Source organism: Pectinophora gossypiella, chromosome 3 (assembly GCF_024362695.1).
Source record: "Pectinophora gossypiella chromosome 3, ilPecGoss1.1, whole genome shotgun sequence".
NCBI classification, from domain to species: domain Eukaryota; kingdom Metazoa; phylum Arthropoda; class Insecta; order Lepidoptera; family Gelechiidae; genus Pectinophora; species Pectinophora gossypiella.
The window spans coordinates 900,325-914,148 of record NC_065406.1 but is presented as its reverse complement, the minus strand read 5'-3'; the positions used below and the strand labels follow the sequence as shown (position 1 = coordinate 914,148).

The 13,824-nt window shown below is 36.5% G+C and overlaps 5 protein-coding genes across 5 annotated transcripts; 2 read left to right on the top strand and 3 right to left on the bottom strand.

The window, feature by feature from the left end:
- Positions 1 to 267: 267 nt before the first annotated feature.
- On the bottom strand, positions 268 to 4,692 carry LOC126382211 (cap-specific mRNA (nucleoside-2'-O-)-methyltransferase 2). Its single transcript, XM_050031985.1, has 4 exons — positions 3,967 to 4,692; positions 3,417 to 3,602; positions 2,073 to 2,193; positions 268 to 1,703 (listed from the first exon to the last, which is right to left on the bottom strand). Exons 1-4 carry the CDS (start codon positions 4,453 to 4,455, stop codon positions 400 to 402), a joined length of 2,100 nt encoding a protein of 699 aa, XP_049887942.1. The 5' UTR covers positions 4,456 to 4,692; the 3' UTR covers positions 268 to 399.
- Positions 4,693 to 4,954: 262 nt separating this feature from the next.
- On the top strand, positions 4,955 to 6,946 carry LOC126382223 (RNA-binding protein 45-like). The gene has a single exon (XM_050032005.1). The coding sequence runs from the start codon at positions 5,250 to 5,252 to the stop codon at positions 6,756 to 6,758; it is 1,509 nt and encodes a 502-aa protein (XP_049887962.1). The 5' UTR covers positions 4,955 to 5,249; the 3' UTR covers positions 6,759 to 6,946.
- LOC126382243 (uncharacterized) lies at positions 6,936 to 8,065 on the bottom strand. The gene is made up of 2 exons (XM_050032050.1): positions 7,447 to 8,065; positions 6,936 to 7,327 (listed from the first exon to the last, which is right to left on the bottom strand). Exons 1-2 carry the CDS (start codon positions 7,966 to 7,968, stop codon positions 7,178 to 7,180), a joined length of 672 nt encoding a protein of 223 aa, XP_049888007.1. The 5' UTR covers positions 7,969 to 8,065; the 3' UTR covers positions 6,936 to 7,177.
- Positions 8,066 to 9,129: 1,064 nt separating this feature from the next.
- LOC126382245 (U3 small nucleolar ribonucleoprotein protein IMP3) lies at positions 9,130 to 10,625 on the top strand. Its single transcript, XM_050032052.1, has 4 exons — positions 9,130 to 9,324; positions 9,407 to 9,618; positions 9,748 to 9,923; positions 10,518 to 10,625. Exons 1-4 carry the CDS (start codon positions 9,188 to 9,190, stop codon positions 10,539 to 10,541), a joined length of 549 nt encoding a protein of 182 aa, XP_049888009.1. The 5' UTR covers positions 9,130 to 9,187; the 3' UTR covers positions 10,542 to 10,625.
- On the bottom strand, positions 10,618 to 13,587 carry LOC126382240 (uncharacterized). Its single transcript, XM_050032047.1, has 6 exons — positions 13,448 to 13,587; positions 13,023 to 13,230; positions 12,435 to 12,623; positions 11,923 to 12,016; positions 11,500 to 11,592; positions 10,618 to 11,132 (listed from the first exon to the last, which is right to left on the bottom strand). The coding sequence occupies exons 2-6, from the start codon at positions 13,224 to 13,226 to the stop codon at positions 10,891 to 10,893; spliced, it is 822 nt and encodes a 273-aa protein (XP_049888004.1). The 5' UTR covers positions 13,227 to 13,230; positions 13,448 to 13,587; the 3' UTR covers positions 10,618 to 10,890.
- Between the last annotated feature and the right edge of the window lie 237 nt (positions 13,588 to 13,824).

Genomic DNA, 13,824 nt, shown 5'->3' with positions numbered 1-13,824 from the left:
AAATTCACACAACGTGTAACCAGTGCCCCGAAATTCGGTACCTAAAAATTTTACCAACTCATTTTTTTAAGTATCATAATCATTATTAATTTAAGAGCCCAACAATAGTTCAATCACGTGAATAATGTTCAATGTTGCAATTGAGACTTAAAAGCAACACGGGGCGCCGGGGTCTGGTTGCGCTCTTATGAGTCGAGAGCAAAGTTCAAGAGGAAATTGCGTGTGTGGATTATTTTCAAAAGGAGGCAATATTAAAAAAAAATATAGTAAAATGGACATGTTTATTTACAATATGAGTCCCGTGGCCGTTCATCATCTTAATAAATAACAAAAACATTTGTTTTTTGTTACAAAAATAATTTATATAAACACAACATAAAATGCTTTATGAAATCAACTTTAAAGAGACATTTGAATAGACTTCAGGTATTCAGTACATTTGTTCCTGTAGAATGTATTGTTGAAGAAAACAATGTTGTTGAAGAACTCTCCAGTATTTGTTACCTGAACTGGCAATGTGTTCAACACATCTTTTGAATCATCTCCCATCACTTTGTCACATTCAGTCGCTATATCATCTAAATACTTGAATGGCTCTTTGGTCAGCAAATTGTTCAGTATAATACTACCGTAACACGTCAACCCAGTGCTTGCAAAGCACTTTTTGGAAAGAATGAACAGAACACTGTTGTTGAAATGCGTCAATGTACTAAAATTCCGTATCATTAACGAGTCTCCAATGGATAGACTATTCAGCAGCTGTAATAACTGCTTGAAACATCTCTTTTCATACACACTGTAATCTTCTTTATGAACAAACTCAGACAGATAGAGTTCTTTATTTCCATTGCAACTTGTTTTATTGACCAGCTCAGGCGTGTTTTGAGTCTCTATTGTCTCATCTTTACCGAAGATGATCTCTCTGAACTCTTTCTCTGCCAAAATTTGCTGGTACAGTTTGAATATTGGCACAAATATGAATTTGGAACTGCCAATTTTCTTAAGTGGCTTTCCAAGTGTCAGTATGGGGTTAATTTTGAGATTTTCATCGTGATTTATCCATTTCGTTTGTTCAGTCGTAGACATCATAGGATTGGACAATACTTCTGCTTCTAGAAATGAGCTGAGACTTTTACTTTTCTCTTTCAAGTTCATTTTAGTGTACAGCTCCCTCTCTGTATAGGAACCGCGATGATACCGCGGATTTGTGTTGATTTTGTTCTCTTCATGCAATATTCCTTTAAGTATCTCATCTTCCATCTCCAACGGCCTCAAGTTGTATTTCCAGATAAATTCAGAGGCCACAATTGCTCGTATTTTCTTTATGTCTCTATACAGGGCAGGATTATTTTGCATTAAATATGCTTGCAGATTGTTGTTTATCACCTGGCACTGTATTGAGCTGAAATAAAATGCGCAATCTTGGACTTGTTTCAGAAAGCTTTCCGGTATAGCCTCTAGAGGGAACAGTGCTAAAGTTTCGTACAATTCGGTACCAAATGCAACCTCGAGTCTCGATATGAACGGAGTCAAGCCGTCACTGCCTTTATATTTGAGGCACACTGCGTAAACTTCAGAGTTGCCTTGGCGTGAGGTGACTGGCTTGTAGATGTTCACCTCTTCAAACAAATGGTTGATGAGGTAGAGCAGGCTGACTGTGGAATGCTCGAACATTGTGAAGAGCTTGAATATAAATGTTCCACCTGAAATTAACAACAAGAAATCAATGGAGTATTTCTCTTGCTCAAAAACAAATTATAAAATGCTAATCTAGAAGTAGAAGGCAGGCTGAGATGATCAAAAATCAATCTCATTTTTCTTTTCGATTTATTTCCGATCTTATTACGAAATAAATCACTATGAGTAGGATGCTTGATCGCTTTATTTCCATACAAATTCAATAAAAGAAAGTTGTTTTACCATTATGTAAAAAGTATCTCACTTGACTAGGGTGCAAAATATTTGTGTGTTTGTGTGATATTTGTGTAATTGTGCGTTTTTGTGAAAATGTTGTTTTTAAATGTAATCAGAGGGAGACAATCTCATCAATACAAGTCACAGAATATAAATACCTGGACTGAGTGCTTGTAGGGCTGTGACAATTTCACAGTAATGGAGCAGTGAAGTGACCTCCTCCTGAGCATCAGGCTTCTGCAGGCAGTCAATGGAGCCGTCTGCTGTTACCAGTAATACCTGTAATGTTGAAACACAAGACATAAAAACACGTATCTATAACTTTCGTCAAAGATTCATATGTTACATTTTGTGCAGGGGGCAAAAAGTCTCCCGGTATATTTGTAGGTTGTTGTAATTGCAATTTTATAATTTTTTCCTGGAGGTATCAAAACAGATGCATTAGTGCCGATTCTGACAGACAAAACTTAATTTTATTTTAAAGTCGTAAGACCGAATATTTATTTAAAATCCAAATTCCATTGTTTAACTATTGTGTCTGGAAATCTCGGCCTTCGGAGGTTAATCTGATAGCTCTAAATATAGAGCCGTCCGTCACTTGCGACGTGCGCAAGACAGAGATAAAGCTAGTTTTAAAACTAACGAAATTAATATTAAAGTGGTGTCTGCAGGAGTCAGCAACAATGTTCGTGTAAAAATTATTTCATAATTATAATGCATTATCTAAGTGCATTTGACTTTCGGTTGACCAAGAATTGAAAATTCCCGGCATGTCACGGGAGCAAGCTACAGACAAGAATTAAAAATTCCCGGCATGTCACGGGAGCAAGCTACAGACAAGGATTAAAAATTCCCGGCATGTCACGGGAGCAAGCTACAGACAAGGATTAAAAATTCCCGGCATGTCACGGGAGCAAGCTACAGACTAGAATTAAAAATTCCCGGCATGTCACGGGAGCAAGCTACAGACAAGAATTAAAAATTCCCGGCATGTCACGGGAGCAAGCTACAGACAAGGATTAAAAATTCCCGGCATGTCACGGGAGCAAGCTACAGACTAGAATTAAAAATTCCCGGCATGTCATGGGAGCAAGCTACAGAGGCTGCAAAAGATCGCGGGGAGTGGAAATCTGTTATTCGAGCTCTTCGTCCCATCAGGGGATAACAGGATTAGAAGAAGAAGTGCACCTCTATTACATATTATTATTACGTTACTGAAAACAATTTACGTTACTGCTTGTTTTTTCAATTTTTTTATACTACAATTAGTTCACAAAACCAGTAACTCCTTAACTCCTTTGCTTAAATAAAAATGAGACATCAAGAGCTGGTTGTAATCAGTGTTACAGCCTCCTCAATATGGTTTCTTTTCAATGCGTTTTTCACAACAGTCACTCATCACAGAGGGTATTTAAAGCCTCATTAAAATTAATAAAATAAAAAAGACAAGTTACTTTTAGTATTTTGTTTAAGGTTTTTTGGTTTATTTGTAGTTAATTTACCTTGCCCAATGATTTGGCTTTGTTCACAATAGCCTGTGAATTGTTCCAGTCCATCAGGTTGCCCGTGTTGTCAGCACCGAAGTCCCAGTTGTTCAGGGTGTGAAACATGAACCGGTCATCACTTATCATGTTTGACGGGGAGTTGCCTTCATAGTACGGGTTCAGAGTGTTAGCTATCCATTTCCACTGAAACAAATAAAAAAACAATATTATAGGTATATATTGACTCAGCTGTGACATAGATAATAATTATTTACTTAATTATCTGTATCATTCCATCAATGCAAAGGCAACTTTATGACATGATAATATTTAGGACTGTTATCATAATTTACAATTCTAATTCAAACATTTTTTTTTATGTACCTAGGTACTTTAATTAAATTTGAATTTTATATATTTATTTGTACAAAATAATACGCACTCAAGGAACATACAAAGAAAACAGACAGCAGGGCATGGCTAGTACAGGTAAGGTATTTCAGTATCAATTTTCTTTATTAAAATTTTAGATATAAGAAAAAATAAGTTTTATTTACTATTCACATACCTCAACATCAGGGTAATTAGACTTCAAGTAATGGTTTAGTGACGTGATGAATGCACCCGGGGCTTCACACAAGTGCAGGGACACCATCTTCCTCTCAATGATAGCCTCCATAGGCACGGCATTATATGTACTGGCACACTCATAGAACTTAGTCCACGCTTGTGTGAGAAACTCTGGGTTGACGAGGCATCGGATCTTCCAACAAACTTCCCCAGCTGGGTTCCGCCGCCTTGTATGACTGCTCCATTCTTCAATATTAAAATCATTCAACTGACTCTTGTAGAAATTCAGTCGAGTTTTCAAAGTCTCGAGTTCTTTAACCTTCCAAGGCGGCGCGGAAAACCACGAGTCTGCGCTCGGTAGCTCCCATTCCTCGCTGAACCTAAACTGGAACTTTTTGTTAAATAAATCATTCAACTCATCAAATTCATCGTGCCTACTGTACCCGTGCCGAGACTGCAAAAAACAGCCCTCACTTTTATGAAACATTGTACGAGAAAATTTAAGAAAATTCAGTCAACAAATCCAAATTCAAAGATCTAAAAACAACTGCGAAACTGTATTACTGAGGCATTTATACACATAGAATTTCCGATAAAAATTTTGGAGATATGCCGTCATGAGTATAGAGCATGATTATCTTATTTTTCCCATAAAAACGTAAATAAAGGGAAATATGGATAAACAACATGAAAACGCACGGCCGAAAGAAAATATTTTGACACTTTCGTTTCGTGATCGAAATTTTTTTTTTCACCTACAATAGTTGTACACCGCCACCGGGCACGCCATCACGGTTGGTCGGATAAGTACGGTACGGTCAGTTTTAGTTTGGTTTCAGTACCTAACAAACATCGAACGTCGGTGGTCGTTGATTGATTGACTGATTGAAAGAATGGATGTATCCTTGATGCATCGTATAAAATCATGGCAACACAAATGGCAACATTAAAATAAAAAAAAACATTCGTAGTTTATGGAACTCGTGAATGCAGATGAATGCAGACGTGAACGGATTTAGTGGATTGAATTGAAAATTATTATGCTTTGTTATTTATCTTTGAAATAATTTTATATAAACGTGTGTTCTTCCGTTTGTCAACAGTTTCTGACTGGTAAATGGTAACAGACCATGAAAATGTGAGATTTGAAGAAAACAGACTACAGAGCTAAAAATATCTTGACGTGCCCGACTTCTGAATACCAGACTTGACCATTGTTTGACCTCGGACCATCCTACTTATACCGTTAGACTGGTGAAGGTGAAGTATTATTCAATTAAAATGAGTAACTATAACCAAAATAAGGAAGACGTCCCTCCATTTTCTAGGATCTTTATCGTTTGTAGTAAAGAGTTACGTGAACAGGACTTGCGGGCGCCCTTTGAGGAGCATGGGGATATAGAGGACCTGTATATGCCCAGGGACCGAAACACTGGCGATTCCAAAGGTGTGGCGTACATCAAGTACTCTAAAACATCTTCAGCCGCCGCGGCTATACATAATCTACATCTAACAACCATCAAAAATGTTAACAAGCCTATTAAAGTCATGGTGGCCAGTAACAAGAATGATAAAAATGATAACAGTCCAGAAAAACACAACCGCTTGTTTATTAAGGTTCCAAGGCATGTTACTGAAGATGATATCACAGAGCATTTCTCTAAATTCGGTAAAGTAGAGTCTGTTTATCTCCAAAAAGATAAAACTACCAATGAAAGTAGAGGCTTGGCTTATGTGCAGTTTAAAAGCTTTCTTGATGCAGCCTTAGCTTTTGAAGAATGCGACAGGCATTATAAAGCAGTATTTGCTACACCTAAACAAGAACTGAAAAGAGGTAGAGATGGCCAGGACTTCTATAATGAAGGTATACATTCAAGTAACAATAGTATACATAAAGACAATACAATGGATTTTTATAATTATAGAAATGATATGCCTCACCATAAAGATGGTATTAACTCACTGATCAGAACTCCTCCACAGAACTACAGATCCGTGTGTGTCACATGTACTCCAGTTGTGTCTCAGAAGCACATTGAAAGACTCTTTGGTATTGTACCTGGTATGCAGCAATGTCAGTTCACAATGGATTCCTACAATGGGTACAGCAAAGCTTTCATCTCCTATGAAGATGAGAGAGCTGCGGCATATGCTGTGGAAAAACTGAACAATTACGAATTCCCTTCTGGAGAAATTGTTACTGTTAAACCGGACAATCCATTGAGCTCAGCGGCAAATAATTTGACATCTATTGTCAACAGCTTTAAAAATGCAGTTGATTCCGGCAGTCCTGATTTGCTGCAACTTGCAGATGCAATAGCTCAGGCATCAACATTGATTAAAGCAGCTACTACTGGGAGGATGGACATGAGAGTAGATCCTCCTTCAAACTCAAGACAAGAGTTAAATCATTGCAGTGTGTCATTGCCCCCTGTACAGCCTCTAGCAGGCCCTAATTACCAAGTTGTTCAAAGATGCTTTATAGTCTGCAAACCGCAGCCTCCCCCCAATCATATTTTAATGGATGTATTTAGCAGGTTTGGGGATCTCATTGACATTGCCACTTTCCCCAGTAAAACATATTGTTTTGCTAGGTATGCTTCAGTAAGGGCAGCCCAAGAGGCCATAGCCACTCTGAATGGAGCTTGTGTTTATGGTATGAGACTTAAGGTTATGGAAGCTGAAGATAAACATAACAAAGACAATGATCAAAAGATGAATGTGGACTCTGACCAGAATGAGTTGATGGACCATGATGGAGATAGAAAAAGAAAGAAACTCAGTGACTAGACTACAAGTTGACTTTATGGTTTATAGCATGGCTTGATACTCATAGTGATTGGAACTGTCGTGGACTGCTTACTTGCACTGACTTGTTACTGAGTAGATTAAGATATGACAACACTTTTTCTAAGTGGAACAAAATATTGTTTTTTAAATTAATATAATAAAGACTCATTAAAACACTTCTATCTTAACCATACATTTTATTTTATAAACTTACATAATAATATGCTTTCCTATCATCTATATAGAAAGCTTATCTTACACAAAAAGTGTACATTGAAACAAGAATAGTGCAATTGCATCACACAAAATAACTTATGTTTCCAATATTCCACGATATTGATATGATATAAATTATAAGACATGGCCTCTAACTACTTCATGCTAATGAAGTTTAATTTTTATTTTAGATAAATAGTCTATTAGTTCTTATTCTGCAATAAGTATGTGACTTCATTGATTCCTGATAAAAGTTTGCTGATAATGTCCTTGTACTGGAGAGCTGAGCTATCTGGTTGGCTCTCTGGCCAGTTTTTGTCACATTCTGTCAGCTTTGTCTTTGACTGGATCATCTGAAACAAGCAATATAGTAAATGAGTCGAAATTAGATAAAGATTACAAATTCCCGATTTTGTCAATTACAATGGCACAATACTGTCATGAAAATAACAATTTGTAATTGGTATTTCACCTGTGTAAACATGTTTACATCCTGGCCGAGCTGCGTAAGCTTGTCTTCCAGCTCAGGGTTGCGGTTATCAGCCTCATTCTTGCTCAATTTGATATTCGCAAGTCTCTTCACAAGCTGATCCAAAGTAGTTGCATATTGATCTATCTCCAAAGCACCCATATCCTTTGGGGGAACTGCAGTCTTGGGCTGGCTGATTGAACAGGTTCTCTTTAAGTCTTCAGCGTAATCCTTCATTGTAGATATAACATCATCCAAGTCCACATCCAGATTGGTCTCTGCCATATCTGGCATTAACAACTTTGGCACTCCTGCCTCGAGAAACTGCGATAGATCCTCATGCCGCAGTCCATTGTCTGTAGGCCCTTTACTCTGTGTGGGAATAGAATCAAACAATGTTTTTATTTCGTCCATTAGCTTCTGCGATTCTTCAATATCTTCATCCATGTCAGCAGTCATTTTCTCTAGGGCATCTAGGTTTACTACGGAGTTTACATACTCCACAAAATCAGGTTGACGAGCCATTTTTGTCGCTAAAAGCTGAAATCTGAACGAAAAATTTAATTTTACCGGACTGCAGCAATCGAACGAAATATCAACAAAACAATCTCAAACTAAGATCTCAAACGTATTTTTTTTTAAATGTCATGTCTTCCTGTGTCATAGACAATAAATAAGGTTCCTATTCATGGACCATAATGTGAAAGATGAAGATGCGAGTTGAACTAATGATATGATTGAGTTAACTCATTCCTCACATTAGTGAGTTCAGTTTACCATATTTTTTTACATAGAAACGTGTATCCGAACGTTATAGTGCGCTAAAAAAAACTTCTGTCAAATTGACCACCAAAAGGGAGGCTTTTTGGCGGGAGGCGGGAACGGGACAGTTGCTTTCTTCATTGAATAATCTAAATAATTAATACGAAGTGGTGTTTTGTGGTTAATGATCGCATTAAGTTAGTCGGAAGACATTCGCGAGTGTTATTATATTGGAGTATTCAATAAACAAAGTGTATCTGCCTATTTTCGCTTCGTGTCAGGAAGCCGCTTCATAACTCAAAAGTTTATGCGGACTTTTGAGTTAATTCGTTTGGGGTTCGGAGTAGGAGTCTACTCCGAGGGTGGGGGCTTAGGTTTCATCATCATCACCTTTCATCATTTCATTAATCATCTAGAAAAAAAATACGTCAGACATGGCTGTATGGGCATAGTTCCCTTTGCCTTACCCTTCGGGGAAAACCAAACCAAAAAAAAAAAAAAATGACCACCAAAAGGCTTTTCGGCGGGAAACGGGAACGGGACAGTTGCTTTCTTCATTGAGTAATCTAAATAATTAATACGAAGTGGTGTTTTGTGGTTAATGATCGCATTAAGTTAGTCAGAAGACATTCGCGAGTGTTATTATATTGGAGTATTCAATAAACAAAGTGTATCTGCCTATTTTCGCTTCGTGCTGGGAAGCCGCTTCATAACTCAAAAGTTTATGCGGACTTTTGAGTTAATTCGTTTGGGGTTCGGAGTAGGAGTCTACTCCGAGGGTGGGGGCTTAGGTTTCATCATCATCACCTTTCATCATTTCATTAATCATCAAGAAAAAAAATACGTCAGACATGGCTGTATGGGCATAGTTCCCTTTGCCTTACCCTTCGGGGAAAACCAAAACAAAAAAAAAAAAAAAAAATGACCACCAAAATACAGAATACCACGTGTGTTTAGTTTATTTTCCCAAAAACTCATAAATATGGTACGAAAACTAAAATTTCACGAGCAGAAGCTGCTCAAAAAGGTAGACTTTATATCATGGAAAGTTGATAATAACCTAAACGAAGTAAAGGTTATGAAAAAGTATTATATTCAGAAACGCGAAGACTACACAAAGTTTGTATAGATTTTACTTTGGTTTTATCAATGAATTATTCTAGTAATTGTTAGTTATTCATACGAAACCCTTTATTCCTAGGTATAACAAGTTATCAAGAGAGATTAGGGACTTAGCAAACAAGATAAAAGAACTAGAGGCGAGTTCGGAATTCAGGACAGAAGCAAGCGCGCAGTTGTTGGAGAAACTATACCAAATGGGTTTGATCCCCACGCGATGGGATCTGGCACTCGCCGTTAACGTATCCGCTAGCTCTTTCTGTAGAAGGCGCCTGCCAGTTGTTATGGTTAGAAGTAAGTACATCTTTGTAATATACACTTTTCTCTGAATGTGATTGATTTCATATCAATGATTGAAAAAAACCGAATTGTCGCTATTTCAATTGGAATCTACTCACGAGCTTATTCACGTGTTAATTCCAGGCAAAATGTCAGAGAACATCAAAGAAGCCACTAAATTCATAGAGCAAGGTCATGTGAGAGTCGGTCCTGAAGTGGTGAAAGATCCCGCTTTCTTAGTAAACAGATCTCTGGAAGACTTTGTCACATGGGTCGATGGCTCGGCTATCAAGAGACATGTTATGGAATACAATGAAATGGTAAGTTAAAATTCTCTATAGAAGCCATAGTTTATTTAAATACTTCCTAATAACTGTTTTATAGTCTTATATGGTAAACAGCAGTGCTTTACGACACTATCTGCTAGATAAATTCTTATAACCAATGAACAAATTGTAATGAATTCTGACAATGATCATCCTATAATGTACTTTTTCACATATTTTTTTTTCTCTTCTGTTTCTGTATATTGTACCTTTTTCATGTGTGTGCAATTAGGTACTTTCCTGGGTCAAAGAAAGATTATGAAATTCTGATAACTAAATAAAGACAGACCTAAAGGTGTTAAAAATGTTTTCTTTTCTCTATTTAACATGTTTATGAATTTTAATAAAAAAAAATGTAATAATAAGTGCAAAATTTTGTCACGTTTTTCTATGACGTCACAGGTTGCTTTTTCATACAAATTCCATAATCATTTCGTGTTTTGATGTTTATTAAAAAGTAACTGATTTGGTTAGTTGGAAAACACTCTATTATTGTTTTGTTTTAAAGTTTAGTAATTTTAGTAAATACCACAATATATATATTCAGCATAAAACCATTTTATTAACATGTATTTCTATTTGTTTCAGAGGGATGATTTTGATATGCTGTAGTTTGGTGTAGATAACCTTAGTGTTAAGTTGTAAATATGCTGTAATGTGGATGAATGTCAAAATAAAATTAAGTTGGTTCCCTTACTTGTAGAAACTTTTATTGCACTTCTTTATTTACATAAACCAGGTACAATAGTTGTAAAAATAGTGTTGCTCCTATGTCAATTCTACAACTACTCTACAACTTCCAAATTATGTCCCATCCTAGTTTCCCCACCTCACACACTAACCTTCACAGTCAATAGTTACAACTCTCGAGTGTCTACTAATTCACCACACGTTGAAACTATCTTTGGTGACCAGCAAATCCATTATACATTCTGTAATCACTGGGTTGACCTGCCTGAGATCAAATGGGCAGTAGATGCTGATTGTTGTGTCCTCGGCTTTCGAGGTACAGGGCTATCCGCATGAGGGCGTCGGCTTGAGCCGCAGCAGCGTCGGAGAGCTTTTTCAAGGCCTCAGCCTGCACCATGGCGGCGTCGGCAGTTTTAGTGGCGACTGTCGCCCGCTGCTCCTCGGCGCGCGCGCGTATCAACTCCGCATCAGCTCGCTTCTTCTCCACTTCCACTAGCCATTTTGGGTAGATATCTGAAGAGTTATATTCTTTAATTATTAATATTAATTGCTATTGCAACAAGTCATCTACCATAGTATAACACAAGCAGCTTGTCTAAGCACCTACAACGTTGGTGTACAATGTAAATTATACCGATAAGAACAATTGATGTATAATGTTACATTGCCAAAAACTGTATTATCTGTTTCCCAATCTTAACTTCTCATTGGCAGAAAGACATCACTATGTGTTATTGTGTGTGTGAACTATGTTATCTGTTAATGCAAATAGTCTATAGGAGTTGATTTTTACAAATTATAAATGATTTTACAATTTCTACTAAGCTCATTTATGCTTTAGGCATAAAAAAGCACCTATTGGTGAAAGTAATTAACTTACTTGATAATGTGGAATCATTCAAACTTAGTTCAGTGTCATCATCACCATTATCTTCAGGACTGGAGCCTTCAGAGTCACCATCTCTATCTCCATCTGCAAAAGAACCATATTGACTCCCCAACAACCTGAAATGGTTCGGTATGCTCTCTCTCCAATGATTGAGGAGACGCCTGAGCCTAGCAGAGGGACATGTATAGGTTATTTATGTTTAATGTTACTTGCTACCAGATCTCTGTATACAAGATGCAAATGCATATACTTATGTGTAGCATTTACAGATAAAAATAGGTAGTAGGTTCATTTCAAGACCGTATCATTTTACAAGTTTCCAAGAATCATAGGTGTTTAATCAATTATAAATTTTGATTAATTTTCTTTTATAAATTTTGTTGAGTTTTATATTCCATATTTGCTATGTTTTACCTATTGAAAGCCTGTCACTAGATTCACTGGGTTCCTTGCAGCAGTCTCCATTGTCCTGATAATCCTCCACCTTCACTTCAGCTGGCAAATGCTTCTGTAATAAATTAATATTGGAGCAGAATATTTTTCGAAAGGGTATTTGAGGGAGGGCCTTATAAACTGCAAGTACAAAAATAAATAAATAAAAATAACCAGAATGCTATTTTCCCCTTTTTTAAAAAAATAATATAAATTTTATATTATTTGATTGTATGTAGGGTAGTATCAATCTGCCGAAAAACATTTTCTTTTTTCTATTTTACTAATTTATTAATTTTAATCAAGAAAATTGTAGTAATAAATCTGACATTTTATCATATTTTTCACTGTGCTTTTTCATATAAATTCCATAGTCATTGTGTTTTGATGTTTAGTAAAAAGTAACTGATTTGACTAGTTGGAAACTAACCTTTTTGAGGAAGACAACAAGAAATCTTAGAATTTTAAAAAAATAATTTCAAATGCACACTTACAGAAAAAGAATGACTGCCTTCCTCCCTGTTGCTAATCTTAGCAAATTTAGGGCCAAGAATGACGAGCGCCCGCTTCTCTAGTTTGGTGAGCGGCTTGCTTTCCTTGTCAGAGGTGTAGCTGCCGAGTCTCTTCTTCCTGTTCAATACTTTCACTTTCTTTTTTAATTTATTTTTGAAGTCACTCCAGTACTGTAAGAGAAATTTATTTATTTATTAAAGTACAACCACATCACATAATTATAAAAAAAGATGTACAATAGGTAACAGTATTTTAAGTAATATATATATATGTATATGACAACTATGGTGTACATAACATTCACAATTAAATGAGTTTAATCTCTTAAGGCAGAGATTTCCAGACAATAATCAAACAATAGGGTTTAGATTTTAAAACTTTAATGTTAGATCACTTTTTCACCTGTTAATAGCAACATACCTGTCCTTACCTAAACCTGTAGTGTCCAAGTTTTTCCCATTCAAAAATCTTAAGCAGAAAAAAGTTAATTCTCAGTTACATATTAACAAGGCTAGTGACCAAAAGTTAAATATCTTAATCAGAATAAAAAAAAGGAATTACTCTATTACCCTACTCCACATATCCGGAGTCTTCTTAGTCCCGCCACGAATGCTGTTTACGGTTTTCGCGAGTTCGCTCCAGAGTTTCTTAGATTTGTGTCGCGCCTCTGTGGTTCGCAGAACGCCCATCGCAAAGTCCACATGTTGCCCCATAAAGTCCATGATAGCCTTCATTTGTTCATAGCACACACGTCGGGCTGGACCCAGTTCCATTTTGCTGGAATTTACATTGAAATACGACTGTATTTTATACGGAAAGTTGTATCTCGTTTTGTAACGGTAAAACTTTTACATGTAAGTGCAAAAGCTGAGAAAGTATAGAAAGTGATATTTATAATCCGTTGTAAGGAAGAAAACTACGGGGCTCTGTTAGAAATCACATAAAAACTGATGCGATGGTACATGGTAAATTTTATGACTTTAGTATCACTTACCTTGCCGAATAGTGATATTCATCAAACAAAACTGATAGAATGGTACAGGAAATAAATTGGTATACTTAGAGACAATATTTTGGTCTTAATTATTAACAAATTATTAGAAAGAAATTCTTCAAAATATCTCGACTAATAAAACATTTTTTTTTTTTTGTTTTGTTTTTCCCCGAAGGGTAAGGCAAAGGGAACTATGCCCATACAGCCATGTCTTACGTATTTTTTTTCTTGATGATTAATGAAATGATGAAAGGTGATGATGATGAAACCTAAGCCCCCACCCTCGGAGTAGACTCCTACTCCGAACCCCAAACGAATTAACTCAAAAGTCCGCATAAACTTTTGAGTTATGAAGCGGCTTCCCGGCACGAAGCGAA

Coding starts and splice junctions, on each gene's coding strand:
- LOC126382211 (XM_050031985.1), bottom strand. CDS start 4,455: ATGTTTCATAAAAGTGAGGGCTGTTTTTTGCAGTCTCGGCACGGGTAC. Junction 3,603..3,966: donor CTAATTACCCTGATGTTGAG/GTATGTGAATAG, acceptor TATTTGTTTCAG/TGGAAATGGATAGCTAACAC. Junction 1,704..2,072: donor CCTACAAGCACTCAGTCCAG/GTATTTATATTC, acceptor TGTTAATTTCAG/GTGGAACATTTATATTCAAG.
- LOC126382223 (XM_050032005.1), top strand. CDS start 5,250: ATGAGTAACTATAACCAAAATAAGGAAGACGTCCCTCCATTTTCTAGG.
- LOC126382243 (XM_050032050.1), bottom strand. CDS start 7,968: ATGGCTCGTCAACCTGATTTTGTGGAGTATGTAAACTCCGTAGTAAAC. Junction 7,328..7,446: donor ATGTAAACATGTTTACACAG/GTGAAATACCAA, acceptor TGCTTGTTTCAG/ATGATCCAGTCAAAGACAAA.
- LOC126382245 (XM_050032052.1), top strand. CDS start 9,188: ATGGTACGAAAACTAAAATTTCACGAGCAGAAGCTGCTCAAAAAGGTA. Junction 9,325..9,406: donor AAACGCGAAGACTACACAAA/GTTTGTATAGAT, acceptor CTTTATTCCTAG/GTATAACAAGTTATCAAGAG. Junction 9,924..10,517: donor TTATGGAATACAATGAAATG/GTAAGTTAAAAT, acceptor TATTTGTTTCAG/AGGGATGATTTTGATATGCT.
- LOC126382240 (XM_050032047.1), bottom strand. CDS start 13,226: ATGGAACTGGGTCCAGCCCGACGTGTGTGCTATGAACAAATGAAGGCT. Junction 11,593..11,922: donor TAGTGACAGGCTTTCAATAG/GTAAAACATAGC, acceptor GTTCTTTTGCAG/ATGGAGATAGAGATGGTGAC. Junction 11,133..11,499: donor GAATGATTCCACATTATCAA/GTAAGTTAATTA, acceptor ATAACTCTTCAG/ATATCTACCCAAAATGGCTA.